Below are 18,013 nucleotides of genomic sequence, written 5' to 3' on the forward strand. Positions count from 1 at the left end.
ATCAGTTCTGAGTAGTGCCAACAATTTAATCCAGATCCTGTCAGACTTACCGTCCTGCTTCTTGCTCTGTTGATTTTTGCCCTGACCACCCTTCCGAGCCCACAAGCCTCCAAGGGGAAAAAACCAACCCCCTAAACCTGAGCTTGCAACTTCATCCACCTTCCAAGGGACAGAGCGCCCTGCCAGTGTAACTACACGGAGATGTGAGGCTGCACATCCCAAACTGGAGACACAAGTCTGCTCCCCAGCCCCTGCACACAGACACCTGCATCATGCTTAGCACGACCCTTGGCGCTGCGCTACATCCATGTTTTGGTCGAAGAGGCAAAATCTGCTTCTCCAATACACTCCCAATTTCAGGCTGTTTCAGGGGGAAGGGGAGTGTTCTGCCACATTTTTTATTTTCTGGGAATTACTGAACGAAATCTGCTCCACTCAAGCAGCATGCTGGCAGGGTGATCTTCACTCAGCACAAAAAGAAAAAGGAGAAGGCAAAATAACTGCCTTTAAAGAAAGAAAAAGCACAAGTCACACGTTGCCTTCAGACTATCCTAGTTTGCCAGGAGACACAACTTGAAAGATGCTTCCCTTCAGTTTTGTGTGGAGAAGTTTAAGAATCAAAACAGCACCGAGGAAATTTCTGTTTCAGCCCAGCCTGCTGCCCAGCCCCCCATTGAAATTTCTCCTCGCACTTCAGGGGGCTGCTCTGGGAAGCCCCTCACCCTCCGGGACACGCAGCACAACAGCATCGGTCACCGCTGGGGCAGACAGACCTCCTTGCCCGTAGCAGGAGCTTCTCCCTGGCTTCTCACGGGTGTCCCGGGGCTGCTGGTGGGGCGGAACGGGGGCCAGCGGCAGAGGTACCCCGCTGCTCCCCGCTGCTCCGTGCTCGGGCTGCCCGGGGCTCCGCTCCCACGGGAGGGTTGGCCAGGGGCTTGGGCTGAGCGGGAAACATCTGTATATAGGGGGTGTGTATATATGTATATAAGGTGTTATATATATATATAGTAGTGCTATACTATACTGTATGCCGTGTGTGTAGATATACACACACTATATATATATACACCATCTATATGCTACACATACCATGTGTAGCACGCTTACATACACGCTCCCTGCTGAGTAAGAGCACACGGGTGTTTCGGAAGGGTGCTCCGCGGCTTCACCCCCCACCCCCCTCCAAGCAAAGCCCGCAGCCGAGCAGAGGGCGGCGCAGGGGACCCGGAGCCCACCGGCGGGTCCCAGGGGCAGGTGGCAGGGCACCCAGCGGGGCGGCGGGGGCGGGCGGGCTTGGCCCCGGGACCCCCCGCCGCGCCCCGGGGGTCTCACCTTGGGGTTGGAGCGGAGCTGCCGCTCGTCCTCGTGCAGCAGCGCGGGCGCGGCGGAGCGGGAGGTGCGGACCAGGACCTGCAGGCAGGGGTACCGGGCCGTGCCGCGGCAGGCGGCCCCGCAGGAGAAGGTGCAGGCGAACCGCTCGCCCAGCTGCCGCACCGCCAGCACCGTGCAGTTGGCGGAGCCGCCGCCGCCCCGCTCCTGCAGCGCCGGGCGCAGCCAGCAGCAGCCCAGGCCCAGCAGGGAGAGCAGCCCGGCGGCGATGAGCAGGAAGCCCAGCCGCATGCTCTTGTCCTCCGCCTCCGTGTACTCGTACGCCGCCCGGCTCCGCGCCATGGCCCGGCCGCCGCTGGCACCCGCCGCCGGGCAGCCGCTGCCATCGGCTGAAGCTGCGGAGCTCCCGCCCCCGCCCGGCTCCGCCCGGGGAGGCTGTGCACGCCGCCCCCCCGGCAACAAAAATGTAGATAAGTAAATAAAACGCGAATGTAAAGCCGGCTGACCTAATTCAGGCCCCTCCGGGGGTGGAAGGGACAGCTTGCGACGGGATTATCGGCCCCGGCAGATCTGCAGCGGGGAGGGCTGCTCCGGATTAATAGCGGGCACTGGGCGAGGGGCAATAGCTGGAGGGGGGCAGGCGGGTGGGGGCCCCTCTGAGCCAACATCGCCCCCAGGATGGGATAACAACCGTGCAGGTAAATCCAGAAGAATAAAATCACAGCTCGAGCCAGAATGTGAAAACAGTTTGTGCTTCCCAATCCTCACCCCGCGCTTGCTCAAGTCCCGGAAAGTCCGTGTGAAGCCACGATCAGTGTCCCCGCGTAGCAAAACCCGCGAGGACGCTGCGTATACACGAGAAGTCAGACCTGCAATTAATGAAATTAAATATCTGGAAGTAAGGAAGCAGCTGCTATTTTCACCTTACTGAGAAGGGAGATAACGGGAGCTGGCCGAACGTTATCCTGCCTCAGCGTGACTTCTTGGGGGTGCAGGGCAAGTGCTCCGCTCGGGCCAACCCCAAAGCCAGCATCCGCGCAGCGGGGACGGACCCAGCCTCCTTCGGCATTATTTGAAGATAATAGGTAAGCAAGATGATAGCTGTCAAAAGGTTTTTACAAAGGAATTGTTTTCAACGGGAAGGTCTTTTGAAAAGAAGTGCCCTCGGGGAAGCAGGTCTGCAGAAAAGCAGTTGATCCAAGAAAATACACATAATTTTCAAATAAAGTTTGGTACTTCTCATCCAGCATTTCCCACCGTGGCAATACAACAGAACAAGCTCTTCAGTGCCAAAGTATCATAAGCAGTAGGTATATTTTTATTCTGTAGTCTTTATTATAGGCAATTAGGTAGAACAAAATGTGACAGTTTTGGAGCCGGTAGCCGAATTTGATGATACAGCAGACGAGAGGGCACAGAAACAATAGAAAAATGAATACGGGAAATAGCACTTTCCTCTGGACACCTTTTTCAATCACTTTCCCACTGCAGAGTGCAACGTCAAACTTTTAACAATAAAGTTGATCCATACATTCCCCAAATGGACTATTGAGCAAGGTTTGGCAGGAAGGCTATTAAGAATCCATGCTGTGACATGAATATAAATGGATGCAAATATTGTCCTTGGTTGCACCAAAGCACTACCACGCTGCCCTCAGGCCAGCTGCTCTGTAGTAGCCTTCCCTAATACCAAAGGGTTTCAGAAAAAGTATGCCAGCTCTAAGCCTGGGATTATTTTTATTTTTACTTAAACCTGCAATAGTTTTTTGTACTAGAAACTGAACTCATCTTGGTTAGTCCTTGGCTCTGTTCATCTGTTCCCCTCAGTCAGGCTTTGCTGCCAGCATTTGTGGTGATGGCAGCCCCTGATGGTGAGGCTTGCTGCAAAGTGCTCTCGTATTATGAAAAAATAAATTTTTAATTAGGTAGATTTGTTGCCTGCCACCTGAAGGGAAGCTCCAGCCCTGCTTTCCCAGGTTAGATGTACTGTGACTTCTTGTCTTTTCTTACCTTCTGAACAGCTGGCGCTCGGTACTCGGTTCAGTTCTTTGCTGCTCCTGTACGTAAAGTGCCATCAGCTGAAAACTAAGGCAACAGCTCACTGGGTGACACAGTAACCTTGAAAGTCAGTCCTGCGTGCACCCAGCTCCTGTATCATCCGCAGCCAGAGGAGATGCTGAGACTGTTTTAACTGGAAACGGTGTTTAACGTTCAAGCAGGTAATCTCAATTGGGGGTTTGAAGTTCTGCACAAATAACTCGCTCAGGACTCAGTCTATTTGGATCATTTGGAAGTAAAACCCGATCATCAGCGCCCTGTTTGTAAGAGTAAAGCTGGGCACCAGAGGCCTGTTGTCAAGATTTTAGCTCTGCTGTCACCTGCTGAGGGCAGGAGTTGGGACACCGGCTCCATGACCACAGGCTGCGTCAGGGGCAGCCAGTGCCGAGAAAGCTGCCGTACCAAGTTACACGTCCATATGCAGTTTCCAGCAGCAGCAGAACAGGTTGCTGCCTGCCTCTCTGGGCCCTTCCTTGCCCCGCGACCCAAGGGCAGGCTGGGCTCCACGGCCCATGGCCAGGGCGCCTCCACCTCGGTCACATACCTGGAGGCTGGACAGCCGTGGCGGGGCTGTGTCACCACCCGCAGTGGCCAGCCAGCGGGAACGGGCTCAGGGCCCTGCTCCCTTGCAGAAGCCCAGCGGCAGCCCTCCCTCCCGATGCCGATGGTGGAGCTGCCTTGCACTGCATGTTTGACAGTGCCCGTGCTGAACTGCCTTTTTTGACTAGCAAACACGTATCTACACAACAACAAAATGCCTTTTTGAAACCAATACTGCGACACCCACCAGAAAGTAAATTGGCCTTCAATGGGAGGGAGATCAGAGCCAGCTGGCAGAAACACACCTAGGGGCAAGGGAACAACCAAAACAGCCCTTTTGTCCAAAAGAAGAGCTGTAAAGTTGAAGTTTCCACAGAACTGCCTCGAGGGCTGCATCACAGCAGGGCCAGGATGCCTGCCCCCCCTTCGCTCCTCATCAGGACCGTTTTACAGGTGAGGCAGGATGGTGCAATTGTAAAAACTGGCTACTTCACTGGGTTGTTTGTTAAAGCAGATGAAGTTCAAATAAGTGGTTTTGCAGAAAATTATTTTGGCAGCTTCAGCAGGAAAATTCTGATGTATACCCACGTTCAATATCGGTATGTTAATACTGACAAAGGAATATGAAATGTAAATTATAAACTGGTCTAGGAAAATGATATGCAAGCACAGCTAGCACTGCTAATTCTAAAGCAGGTCAAACCATTAACACTCAGAACTACTGTTCAGAGTGCTCTAACGTTACTTTCAAAAAAACAAACTCTAACTCCAACAGGAATGTGGTTTTAAGAGGTAAACCTACTGAAGCCATTCAAACCACAATTTCAAAATAAGTCATCCAGCTGCATTTCCTCAGGTCTTTTAAACATACTAGCAGCTTTCAGGTGTGTGAAAATGAGAGCATGCATGCTTATCAGAGGAAACAAAACCAGTTACACCATTTTAATTCTCATACCATGTGAAAATAAAAGCATCAGCTGTCAATCCAGACTAACTGCTTAGCGCAATCTACATTCTTCACCAGAATTCAACTTCTACTAGCATAATTTTTAGGCAGCGGTAAACTTTGAGGAACACGATGAAAGGATATAGTATTTGAAAACTAAGCATGGTCAGAAATTTTGCTTTAATAGAAAAAATTGTTGTATTTAGGATCTTTAATCAAAAGCACCGTCTAGACATGCCATGCTTGGGATGACAACTGTACATTTAGAAGTTCTTCTTGAGTGTGACAGATAGCAATCATATTCTTTTTTGTTTCAGTCAACATCCAGCCGTGGAAGTACTTTCAATCAGAAGTTACAGGGCGTTAATCCCCCGCCCTCCAATAAATTAAAATATGTTCCTTTTAGGTGACAAATATCTTTAAAACAACGTTATTTAGAAACTGCTCACCCTTCCTTCAATAGCCACGGCCACATATGAGCCACGCAGGATTGAGCTGACTGCCCCACAGACCACTATGCCTTCCAGTGCTGCTTAGGTCACGCCAACAGAAAGAGCCCCTCAGCACTCTGCAAGCAACTTCCTATCTGAATACAGTACACAAGTTCTTATTTTGGGTGCATTCTTGATATTATTTTTTTCCCCCATGGAAACTGCAAAATGGAAACAGAAAAGTACAAATAATACCGGCTAAGGGATATAGAAGACTTCAGGCAGCTCACACAGCAAAGTGATATGACCATACATCTTTGTACCGTATAGATGCCACGTCTCTGAAAGCGCAGTGTGGTCAGTCAGGAATCCTGACACACACGCAGCCAACGCTTCAACGGAGGTCACAGTCACGTGCAAAATAGTTTTTTACCCATGTGAGGATCTGCAGGCTTCCCTGGATTACTTATGTAATTAGATTAATCAAGCCCATGAAGGTTCTCACATGCTTAAGTATTTGTGGCACCAGGTAGCAAGGCAGAGATTTGAGCCCCGGGTGCTTTTTTGTTTTCAAACACCCAGGTGGAGGATCCTTACCTCCTTCCTCCATGACTTTTCCCACAAGGAGGGTGGTTTCAGTAGCAACTGTTAAAAGAACAACTGCACGTGTTTTCTGCAACACTAGGGATAATCAAGTGAGCAAAACTGATTTTAACCCCGAAAATTCAGGGTAGCAGATTTCCAGAGAAAGAAAGAGTTACTCAGTAGAGATTTATAAACGCTATGCAATAAGGAGCGATGTATATGAGAGTGTTAAACAGGCCAGAAATAGGAATACTACTTGTTTCCGGGAATACCAGGTGTACTACTCAGAACTTACCTTGCACATTGTTGTACAATGCTACAATTACAGGGAAAAAATCCATCTCAAATAAATGTATTCTTAAAATAGCATTCTATTCTCTCCCCTTATTCATAGTGTTAGTGGAATGTAAAAACATATCAAATCAGCCTCGGGCCTTAATTGTCAGTGTTAAAAATCCAGGTCAATTCAGTTGCCAATCTGCCCTGTGTGTAAATGAGGACTGAGGTTTTCTTCCTTTCAGAAAAAAAGGCAGTATGGGTTTCTTTTCAGTTGTTTTTTTAATTAATGTGATATAAACTAAGAAGAATTTACACTTTTACACCTTGCTTTCTGTTTAAACCTGTTTCTCTTGCTTCAACCCAAAGTGCAATATGAAATTAAGTCACAGATTTTCAAGTCTCTACATATGCTTGTTTAATTGACAAACAAAAGCCAGACCATTCTTCTTGGAAGGAACAAAGCACCAGGTTCCTCGCTCACAGATGAGAAGTTTGCTAAAATCATGCACCTTGCTTTTTTGAAGTATCACGCAGTTGAATACAACTGTATCATCAAAGTAACTTTTTAGAGAACTTAGGTTCCCAGTTTCAGCTTGATAGGTACTTAGCATCGTAAGATACCATTTTTAATGTAACTTATCTTGCTCCCTTTACCATATCTGTTGTTCATTTCCATGAGATTGGCTACGCAGATGAAAAATGACATTAAAAAAACCTCCAAGCCCATATAATAAGAAATAATCATATTTGATTTGAAGATACTTCAGTTATCCTTAAAAAAAATATGCAAAGATCACAGCAGACCTCTGACAGTAAAAAAATGTAACATTGTGTAGTAAGCAAGATGCTTTTGGAAAATTACCCTTTTTAAAGTTTATAAATTTAATGTTTGAATAGTTAAATGTATGTTTGTATCTGCTCTAAGAAAAAAGCTACCATTTTTTTCAGCTGTGTTAGCCATCATCTGGATTATAACCATCCACTTTCAAGCTGGTAAGCAGTTCGCGCTTTAATAAAAAGAATAATTATATTCCATAGGCTTGTAGTTTTATGTCTATCGTCTTAAAATAGATATAAAAAAGTGCAGAATTTAAAATTGCTATACACCTGATACAGAGCCACAGCAACGCCATTAATGGTCCAATTTCCAAGAATAATTCTATACATGCCAACAAGCTGCTCTTGCACTACATAGAAAACCAGGTGAAAACCTAAACCCATACCCCCACAATTCACTGATGCCTTTTGTTGTCTTTTCTTGTCTTGGTAATTTAAGCTATTTTGAAACTGTTTGCATCACCAGAGGCAACTCAATGAGAAGTGGCAGACACATCAAGAAAAAGGAAACTATCCCAACAGTTTGTTTTTCTTCCTCTGCTTTAGAGAACAGTTACAATTTTCAGAACCAGTGCATGTTCGTGTTTGTTTGCATCTGGAAGTTCAAGTAGCAGTGATCATCAAATGAAATGTATTTCTGTTTTAAGTGGGAAAATACCAACCTAGAACTAAGCTACGATCAGTTCTAAACCCAATGTTCCTTCTGTGATGAATTCTTGAAGCATCTTTCTATCATTTTAAATGTTACCCACCCACCTTTCTAAAAATTATTTGCCATTTGCTATTATAGAGAGGGGACCTGAAACCAAGGTTAACCGAACTTTTTGGCTGTGGAAACATTACTGTGGAAAAGAATATAAAAACTCTCAAATTTACTTGTCAGCAGCAAAAAGACTCTTCAAGTGTCTTAACCACTGTACAGCTCAATAGTTTTAATACTTCAACTTTGTTTTTCTTCCATTTTTCATTGTTGAAAAAATAATTTCACAATCTCAAATCAAAGTCAACACTGCAGTGAGGAGAGCTTTTCTACTTTATTACAAAGAGAAGAAGCCTTTATGTGGTCAGAAAATACAAGATTGATCTTTTTTTTTTTTTCTCTTCCTATGAAACGCTGCTGTTCAAACAGCCAGAGTGAATTGTCTCAGTTCACTTCTTTAAGTCCCATCACATTCACTTGGGTATGGATGTCCTTGGCTGCTGAAAATCTGGCCCTTTAGTGCACAGGGCGACAAAGTAGTCCCCTGACCAGCAGTTCCAGAATGTCCCGTTTTCATATATTGCATCCATGCACACCTCCTAAAAATGAGGTACAGCAGGGCAAACATTTTCCAAAATAGATGTCATATATATAATATATACACATTCGTACATACATACCTTTATTCATGTGATGTCCAAAAATTTAAAAAAAATGTACACATTTATTACAAAATCGTAACAAAGACTGGACAGTGTTTTGCTCATTCTGGAAAGATGAAGCTCAGTAATACACAACTCTGGAAACTAACCAGAGACTGTGGCAATATCTTTCTTCTAAACAGTCAGATATTCTTGCATTAAGCTTGGCGAAAACTGCCTTTCAAAAACAGAAGGGGAAGTAAAATGAAGGAAGCAAACCTTGCTCATCTTTCCAAATGAAATACGAGAAGGATCTTCACATAAAAATGCACAAACATTTTTTATTACCAATAGTGCTACAATGAACAATGCAAATTTTGTTGTCTAATTTTTTGTCTTTTTTCTTTTTTTTTTGTTTTTACATTTTGGAAAACTAAGTGGTAAACTTTTGTCAGTGTACTTGCTTGTCTTTACAGACCCAAGCTTGTCTGCTGGCAAAAAATAAAACAGAAACAAAAATTCAGACCCTGCTCAAACTAAAGAAAAACAATTACAAATTTAGTTGTTGGGCAGCACATAATTAGTAAGGCAGGACCTCAAATGGTGACCCTTCGCATGAGCCAATTGCCAGATCCTCAAGGAATTAAAACCAGGATGCCTGAGCCACATCAGTTCTGCAGTTATGTTGAGTATTGTGCTGAGACAGCCATACCCCAAAGAAAAGGGAAGTCTTTAGAAGGCTTGCTGAGCAGGGTTGTAGTTGAAGGTTGATGGCAGATGAGGCCTTTCTTCTAATTTGTCATATTCCAGATGAAACTCCTACAATAAAATAAAATAAAAAAAGACAAAAACAGATAAAACAACATATCATTTACCTGTCAAGCCCTGGTCTTCGTACCAGCCACACTCGAAAAGCACAAACACAGAAGGGATCAAGTTCTAACTTATCTTAAGGCAGGAACACATGATTTCTCCATCTTGGATTCATGTATTTTAAGTAGAAAAAAGATCAATATCCTAAGCCATTATACCTGCAACATTTAATAATGCTACACTACTCTCAGAACCCTAGTCGTGATCTCCATTTTATATACATACACACACAAAACACAAATACACAATCACAGCATGAGCTCAATTATGAATAAAAGCTTTGGTCTTTCAACACATCAGTCATACAGAGACCTATTTTGGATGACCTGAAGCTGGGGGATATTTTGTGGCATACTACCAGGCCCAACTGTACGTTAAACTAGCTAGGTTCCTCCTTGGGGAACACCATCTAAAATGCCAGAGACACAGTACTGAGACCTACTAAAGCCATTATTTAACAAAATATTCCACTACATTTCATACTCTGTTTTAAGCTTCAGACTCACCCAACCCTCCTGTATATCCTAAGCTCCTCGTTCCGGTATTACACTTTGCCAGCATCTTTCACGAGAAATTCTCTGTCTTTTGTAAATAACCACAAATAAAAACCCTTTGCCCATGTACTTGGGTGCGGCACAAGCTACTGGTTCATAAATAAGGAGCTTTATTGTCTCATCAGCACAATCACCTGACTTGCATTTGAGGGTGTCTGGTTTGCATAATTGTAAAACACTTCCGTGATCCAGTAGGAATTCTTATTCTGACTAGTAGCCACCCGCCCTTGATGTCTAAATGCATACCGATCATACCGGTGAAAAAAGCAGCTTCCTTCCCTGTGACCTTAATTTGTGCACACAACCCTCATTTAGTGCACTTCAACAGTTGGTGCTTGTTACTTCATTTGTGCAAAAATGTATAAGGACTTACTGAAATATTTTATTTTTCAGATCCTTTCAGCAGCTTAACTTGTGTCTCATCCCCATTTTACCTTCATTCAAGAAACAGAGTAAGCGGCAGTTTCAGAATTGTTCTTTAAGAGTATTTCTTGGAAAGTCAACAACAGCTACATGCACAGTAATTTTTTTGCCTAACTCAGCGGAGAACCCCAGCAGAACATCATCTGTATCTGCAGAGAAAACTTACCCTACTACTGTCACATACAGATGAAAACTAGAAGTAGTGAATAGATTATTTTAAAACACTCCCTGAAGTGATTAAACAGTATACTACTACAGTTTTTACAGGCAAACCGAATTAAAAACCAAGTCAATGCAAGACCAGAAAGAAAATCTATGAAATCCAACCCTCAGACTTTTCTTTAATGCAAAAGAAGGTCCATCTAGCATTGCGAGAACATTCAGCATGGTAAAGAAACGAAGTTGTGGAGAACGCTAAGCATTCAGTACGTCTGTATTCCCTAGAGAATACTGTCCCTAAACCTGGAAAATCCTAGCAAAGCCTATGTGAGGTTACTGCCACCTGCACCAAAGTGCTGCACATCTGCTTCATTTCTGGTTCTCTGCTCTCTACTCCAACCAAGGTGTTTTGTTTGGTTGTTTCTTTTTTATTTGGTTGGCTTGGTTTTGTGTTGTGGGTTTTTTTTCCCCTATTTTAGTGGTGTGTTGGTTAGTTTGGGCTTTTTTAGGTTGTATATACAAGTCAACTGTTTTTGGCATTCCTCATTAACACTGCATGGCCAGGTGGTGTATGCTCTCTTTTGTGCAGACACATGCACATGTGCTGATACTGAAGAGATGCCTGCTCCCTCCTCTTGTCAGAAGCAAGACCAAGGTGTACTAATCCACACAGGTATTTTGGTGTCAAAGGCTGGTTTAGTTCGGGTGGATCTTCAGTAATTCTGAAGTAATTTTATAATAGAAAAAAATACCAAACTTCTCTTCCATTCATGGCTGTCAAAGTTTCCGTTCTGCATGTAATTGTGGCAAGGATCTGCAGATTACTATCCGTCTATGGCCAGCTTCAGTCAGTCTCCTGAACCTCTGCAAGCTTTGAAATGCCTTTGAAATTACCTACAGAAAACGGCAACTTAAACTGGTAAAACAGCATCAGTGGCCTGAGGAGGCCTTTCCAAACTTCAGGTGGTTGCGTGCCTCTATCGGCAGTAGCAGCTGTGAGCAAGGTGTGTGCCTCAAAGATGCTCAGTAGCTTGAGCAGTCCTTCATGTGTCACAAATCGCAAGGCCCTCATTAAGAAGAAATGTGAATCCCTACCAAATTGTCTTTAGAAGTGAGTTTACACTTCAAACTGTCATCGATTTTTAAAATAAGCAGGCCTAAATCAGCCTTTTTTGTTTTGCATCCCAGTGTCAGCAATACTCACGTCCAATATCCAGTAGTGTATAAGAACACCTAAAGTTATATCTGACAATACCAGAAAAAGAACTCATTGACCAAATATTTTTGAAAACTAAAAGGCAATTATTTATTACATATAGAAAAATAATTGTATTACAGGTATACTTTTTGTTTTTATTTTTTGATTCCAGGGGCCACTGTAGTATAGGATGTGAACAGTAGCACTGACGTTTTTAAATATAAACTGATACAAATAAAACGTGAAAAGCCATTTATCCATTGACAAGTATCTGTTAAATAGTTTTATTTTCCATATGGAAAAAATTACTAAAAACTAAATACCTTTTATTAACCAAGAATAACGAATACTAAATGTACGCAGAAACTTAAAGCACATGTGCAACACTGAATAAGTCATTCTATGCAAAGAAATCAATCACTTCTCATGTCATTCTGAAAACTTATTTTGATGGTAAAGTTACATGAGCCTGCACATGTACAAACAATAATGGGTAAGAATACTAAAGACAGAAAAGAATTGCTTAAGATGATCCATAACATTAACAGAGTAAAAACAAAACAAAAAGCAGAACAGGAAGTGTCCTGAGGACAAAATATTCTGGACTGTGTAAGTCCATCAAAGGAGACAGCAGAAATCCCATGGCTAGCTCAAAAACTCAAAATGGGACCAGAAAAGCAGCATTTATACTGGCTTAAAGATGGATGTAAAGACTCAGAATTAAATTAGGGGCTAAATTAAAATGCTATGGCACATCTCTAATAAAGGAACAAATTTAACTTTCTAACGATTTCTAACAATGGAAAAGTATGTAAATCAATATTGACCTTAAAAGACTAGGGAGTAATTTCATATAGGCAGCAAGTCTTACAAGCAAATAAACACCTGGAAAATTAACCTTCTCTCCCATAGAGATTTCTACGTTTCATAACTACAAAATCAAAGTAAAAGGATTTTATAAACTTGTTCCTTAAATGGGTTTAATTCTCCTTACTTCTCAAATGAGAAATTCCAAACAGTTTACTTCAGACAATTTAAATTAAAATTCTCAGTAAATGTGCAATTGTAGAAAGCATTTTTGGTGTCATATCTGTTTCCCTTCCTCCTTCATGCCTCCTCAACAACAGTAAACCATATGGCCAAATCCTCAGTGAAAAACCAAGTGTCTTTAACCATACTATACTTTCCACATGCCCTAGAATGAAAAAAACATATATACAGACATATCTGCAGTCAGCATTTTCATGCATTTTCTTTTGCATTTCAGGCGAGTTTGAAGTTTATTGTCATTCATATTTTTTCACTATTTACTACCACGTATTAACATAGAATTAATATGATTTTATTTCTTAACAGTTTAGGAATTGACTCAGCAGTCAGGAAAAAACTCAGCAGTTTTTCTGCATTTCCTTCTCTGGTCTATTAGGAATACAAAAATAGAGCCTACAGCTTAATAAAAAAAAAAGATAAGTATGTTACTTGATCTTTTCTTGAAAAAAAATATGTTTTCAGTCTACTTTACTGAGCTTTGTTAAAACCAATCTAGGATGCTATCAAAAAAATCTGTTAAACCATGTCTGCTTTATGTTTTTACAAACTTAGTCTTAAGATTTAGTAATATTATCCAAAGTAAACAGTTCTATTTCCCCGTATCTATCCTAATGCAGTATAATTTAAAATAGACACAAATATATAAGCTCATAACGCACCATGTCTGCAAAGCATAACACATTAAAATATGTGCTGCCCTATATTTGAGCATACACACTAGAACAAGACAAATTTATAAAGTACCTTGAAAAACAGTTGCATTTGTACATAAGAGACAGTAATTTACCAGAAATAATTCTTGTCTGACTGCTTCAAAAAAGGACTAATAAACAGTTACGTGATGGCTATTGCAGCCTTCTAAGGAACTGATATTCCCAGCATTCACTAATAATGTAGCAGGTAGAGACTGAAATTTATCAAGTTCATTCTTTTTCCCCCACCTTCTAATATTTTAATTTCTTGAAACATAAATTAATACTTCTGTGTGTGTTAAAAAAGATTACTTTGCCATACTTTTATTTGGGTTCAAAGCAACGTGGAGTTACCAAATACTGCCATTCTTGTTATGGTAAGTCTGTGTTAGTCTTCCTCCAAGGAAATGTCACCTCCAGAAGTTAGTATCAGGAGGTAACAACATTCCCATCCAAGATGATACCTGACATACACTTGAGTTGCTATTTATTTATCACACAGGGAAATGTCACAGAACTATTTCTAGCAAGTGATTCCTTTTCCATGTAACAAAATAGCAACTCTCCCCCAAATCCTACCCTAGCTTCCTGTGATCAATACTCACCTTGCCTGCTATATTTTGCACAAAATTAAGTAATAATTTCAAAACAATATTCCAGTTCCCAATTTTACATTAAGAAATACACAAGCCTAAAATAAAAGATGTTCTCTCTTTCTATGGACACTGAGGAGTGGGGAGGGCAGGGGTGTGTGTGTGTGTGTGTGTGTGTGTAGCAGACAAAGAGAGGAAGGGGGGGGGGGAATCACGTAAACTTACTGCTGCAAAACTTTAAAAAAGTGCAAATCTTTAGAAAATACTATCGTTCTACATACTAGCTACCAATTGCTTCTTGATGTTGGGGGAATTACTTTCAGGTAAATAAAGAGAAGAGAATCTGTGTAGACCTATGAGAAGTGGGAAGGGAAAAGACTATCTTTCAGATTTTTTTAATGCCTTGGCCTAGAATACAGAAAACAAGCATCATGAAAATATGCCGCCTCCCTAAAGAAGTGATTTCAAAGTACTCTGATGTTCTAACAACAACAGCACAACAAGTTCTGCTGTATGCTCAAGGAGAGAAAGTACCTGAAAAAACCAGAACAAAAAACTACTCCTCCCACCCATCCCACCCCCACTTTTAGTTCCAAGGTGAGATGTGGTAGGTCCCTAGTCATTCTAAAGCAAAATAGTATTTGCAAGCACTATTTCTAAAATGCCAAATAATGCTTTCTATTTTACAATTCTGTACATGAAAAAAAGGCTTTCAATTTTAATAAAATTCATAACACAAGTTCTACACCCTTGTACCTCCCAAAGAAAATTGGGAAGAGTGACACAGCTCCTCCTTTTCCACAAGAAAGCTAGTGTTTTAGGCAATGTTTATTCCCTCACACATCAGAAATTAAGATAATGAACTTAAACAATAGGAGGTTAACAAGTCTGAGATTTGGGGGGAAGAGGCTGGGTTTCACTTTTGTCCTAAAAATATATGGTTGACAAGCTTAAAGAATCCACACAAGGGAAAAGAGATACCTTAGCTACTTTCCTCCAGTTAAGACAGTCAAAGAAGTAATATGTTCCCCTCTCGTACGTATTGGTTTTCATTGTCGGCTCCATGCCGGGTGCCCTGGTGATCCATACTCGTTCTTCTTTGTGGTATCTCCAATCCCGGTTAAATCTTCCATTTTTAATAGAAGGAAAAATAATTTTTAGTGTTAGTTATCTGAATTTCACTTAGAAAACTAAAATTTCAAGGGTTTCAATCAAAACTGTACACTGCATTCAAAATCAAACCAAAATTTCTAAGACATTATTATACCTGTGATCTCATACCTCTTCCATACAATTATTACACATCAAACTAATCACATATGAAACTTTAAGAAGTCTGGTAGGTTCAAACAACAAACTTTTTCATCACTAATTACCAGTTTTCATTTTGTTGAAGATAAGTTAGATGTTTAATACCGACTAGCACCTGCTACTTTATCAGAGTGCTTCATAATAAAGCAAAATTCACGAGACAGACTTTTGATTTCCACTATGTGAATGAAAAAAAAGTACAAAATGGAACCAAGGTTGGAGGAGGTATTTGAAAAAAGGTTTCCGGCTTTAGATTGACTAAGCTTCTGTTTTCAGTATCTAACTTGTTGGGCTTCTTTGTTTTTTTGGTTTTTTTTTACATCTACTACTTCATTAGTGCAATAGATTAAATCATATAAGACTGACAAAATAGTTTGAACGTACAGCTCTACTGCTGCTAATAGCTGTAATACATCTCCTCCATTCATGTAATAGAGATAAAACAGGAGATCTTCTCCATATCGGCCAAGTTTTATTGCAGCCAGCTGAAAAAAGATTGAAGAAAATGAGGATGAAAAATCACAATAGATAAATGTGTTAAGACATACTATCCCACTTAAATAACACAAGGATACATCCAGAACGTGCTTCCATCCTAAGTGTGTTCCAAGTGATACTCTAATATAACAAGAGTAATAATTATATAAAAACAATCAATTTCTCTTCACTTTTAGTTAACCTTTCCAACTTAGAGGATACAACAGAAAAAGAAACAGAAGTAATGAATTGGTAAGACAGAATTTTGTCCCTGTACTAGTGTGTATCCTCATCTATCTACTTTTTTTTTTTAATTTAAAAAATACAAAACCAAGCCAACAAACTTTACATGTATTTGCTCACTTCACACTCTATTAAGAAACATTGCTAAAAATTCTTACAGTATTTCTAAATGATTGCTCTTACAGAACAATAGTTGAATGAAAATATAGCCAACAACAAAAAAACCACCCTATTCATGTAGATATGGAATGCAACAGATAAATGTGAAATTATCTTGAACTACAATTCTGAGCTTATCTCAAGAAGAAATAGCTCAATTTAATACGGCATGTGAATAGTACAGTATATAGACTATAAGTAACTTTTATTTTGCATGAAGGGCAAACTCTTAAAATCATAATGTGCTCTTTTGCTAATCATGCCTATTCTCAGTTTTATCTTCCCTTTCTGTTCCTAAGGTGGAATGAGTGCATGATGTGTCCAATTAGCCGGTTAACACACCACTGTTCCTAAAAAGATTAAGGACATCCATAAAATGCACTGATTTTGAACATTATCTATCTGAAAGAAAATTTAGAAAATTACTGGTAATAAGTTAACAAAAAAATACACACACACACGTACTCACCTTATCCCTAATGTGAATGTTAGTTAAGTATTCAGATGGAACATGGAAGTCTAAAAAAGAATCGGAATTGATGCAACTATTAAGACATGTAAATGAATATAATTTGCAAATATTACTATTGAATTAAATAGTTATTTCTCTCTTACCTATGTCTTGAGGTCGACAAGGTGACGATGCCCAGGGTGATGCAAATTTGGGATAAAGATTTCTAAAGAAAAAGAAAAGCACACATTTATCAAAATTAAACACAGAACCCAAACCAACCAACCAAAAAAACCTCCATAACCCACCTCACAAACCTAAAACCCACACCACACAACCAAAATCACTAGCTGGGGTGAGAAGGAAGGAAAAAAGGAAATTTCCAGCCCGCTTTCCTAAAACAGTTGCATTTATTTTCTTTTTAACATGCAGAGTAAGACTGCATTTAAAGTGCCATGTGTCAAGATTTTCTTTTTTATCTATCATTCCTTCAAGTTAAGTGCCAGGGAATCCAACCCTTTTCAGGGATCCAACCTTATACAGGGTTTCAATTTGTGTAGGAACAGCTGCCACAAGCCTGATGGGTTCTGATTTATTAGCCTAGGATTTAAAAAGGGAGGAAAAGCTTACACTGGCAGATATCTTTTTTTTTTTTTAAAAAAAAAAAACAAAACAAAACAAAAAACAAAACACCTAACCAGTAAAGATTTTACTCTTCTACATTTCAGTGACAACTGAAACAAATTGAATTCCAACATGAACATAAAGTTATTACTATTTAATCTTTTTCTTTCATATAGATTTTGCTAAGTTACATTAAAAAAGGAGCCATTAGTTTAATAATGAGAAAATGATGGACCTTTCAAGTCTACTACAATGACTGACGTACCGAGGAATGAGTTTTCTAATTAACAGGTAAAGGGAAAAAAAGGACAAGCAAAATGTACTTTTGGCAGGTAGTTACAGCCTGCTTTAATAATTCAAGAGAGCATGACATTATGGCAAGTTTCGTAAATGAAACTTGAGTATGGTACACCCTTATCAAATCCTTGCTTCCTTCTTGTCAAAGACCTCATACTTACTATTAAAAAAATAAATAATTGAAAACCTATCAAATAACCTGAACACAACCAACTCCCAGTTGAGCTATATGGGAAAAAAACCAACACTGATCAAGTGGTGTCAATCTTACTCTAGACTAACTAATCTTACTGTTAGCAAAAACTTAAGCTTTAGAGCCTGAAGGAAGATCTCAGTGGCAAAATCTGCAAAAGTTGAAAATCGTGAAACCATTCCTTTAACTGAAAGTATGGATAGGCATCGTCCCAAGAAGAGGGGTGTCGTGTGCTCTAGAGTTTTGGTTTCCCAGGGCAAGGAATCCAGGATTTTATAGAGCCAGACTGCACCATTGCATGCAATAAAACCTGCAGAATTTGTGCACAGTGTTCCCTCTAAGATACAAATAAACCTCTTCTAATTTAACA

The 18,013-nt window shown here is 40.6% G+C and overlaps 2 protein-coding genes across 9 annotated transcripts in view; both read right to left on the reverse strand.

The window, feature by feature from the left end:
• Nucleotides 1-2,091, reverse strand: part of KCNMB4 (potassium calcium-activated channel subfamily M regulatory beta subunit 4) — a 28,308-nt gene extending 26,217 nt beyond the window's left edge. For both annotated transcript variants that reach the window (XR_005104266.1, XM_037387486.1), the window contains exon 1: nucleotides 1,333-2,091. Coding sequence is in view for 1 of the 2 variants with exons in the window: in XM_037387486.1 (XP_037243383.1) it covers nucleotides 1,333-1,671 (339 nt within the window). In the remaining variant the exon portion in view is untranslated. The remainder of the gene's footprint in view (nucleotides 1-1,332) is intronic.
• Nucleotides 2,092-8,020: 5,929 nt separating this feature from the next.
• CNOT2 (CCR4-NOT transcription complex subunit 2) overlaps nucleotides 8,021-18,013 on the reverse strand; it is a 91,183-nt gene continuing 81,190 nt past the window's right edge. For all 7 annotated transcript variants that reach the window (XM_037387485.1, XM_037387479.1, XM_037387481.1 and 4 more), the window contains 5 exons: nucleotides 16,694-16,755; nucleotides 16,548-16,597; nucleotides 15,584-15,684; nucleotides 14,870-15,014; nucleotides 8,021-9,165 (listed from right to left, as the gene is read on the reverse strand). In XM_037387485.1, coding sequence (XP_037243382.1) covers nucleotides 9,079-9,165; nucleotides 14,870-15,014; nucleotides 15,584-15,684; nucleotides 16,548-16,597; nucleotides 16,694-16,755 — 445 coding nt within the window. In that variant the 3' untranslated portion in view covers nucleotides 8,021-9,078. The remainder of the gene's footprint in view (nucleotides 9,166-14,869; nucleotides 15,015-15,583; nucleotides 15,685-16,547; nucleotides 16,598-16,693; nucleotides 16,756-18,013) is intronic.

This window comes from Falco rusticolus, chromosome 5 (assembly GCF_015220075.1).
Source record: "Falco rusticolus isolate bFalRus1 chromosome 5, bFalRus1.pri, whole genome shotgun sequence".
Classification (NCBI taxonomy): domain Eukaryota; kingdom Metazoa; phylum Chordata; class Aves; order Falconiformes; family Falconidae; genus Falco; species Falco rusticolus.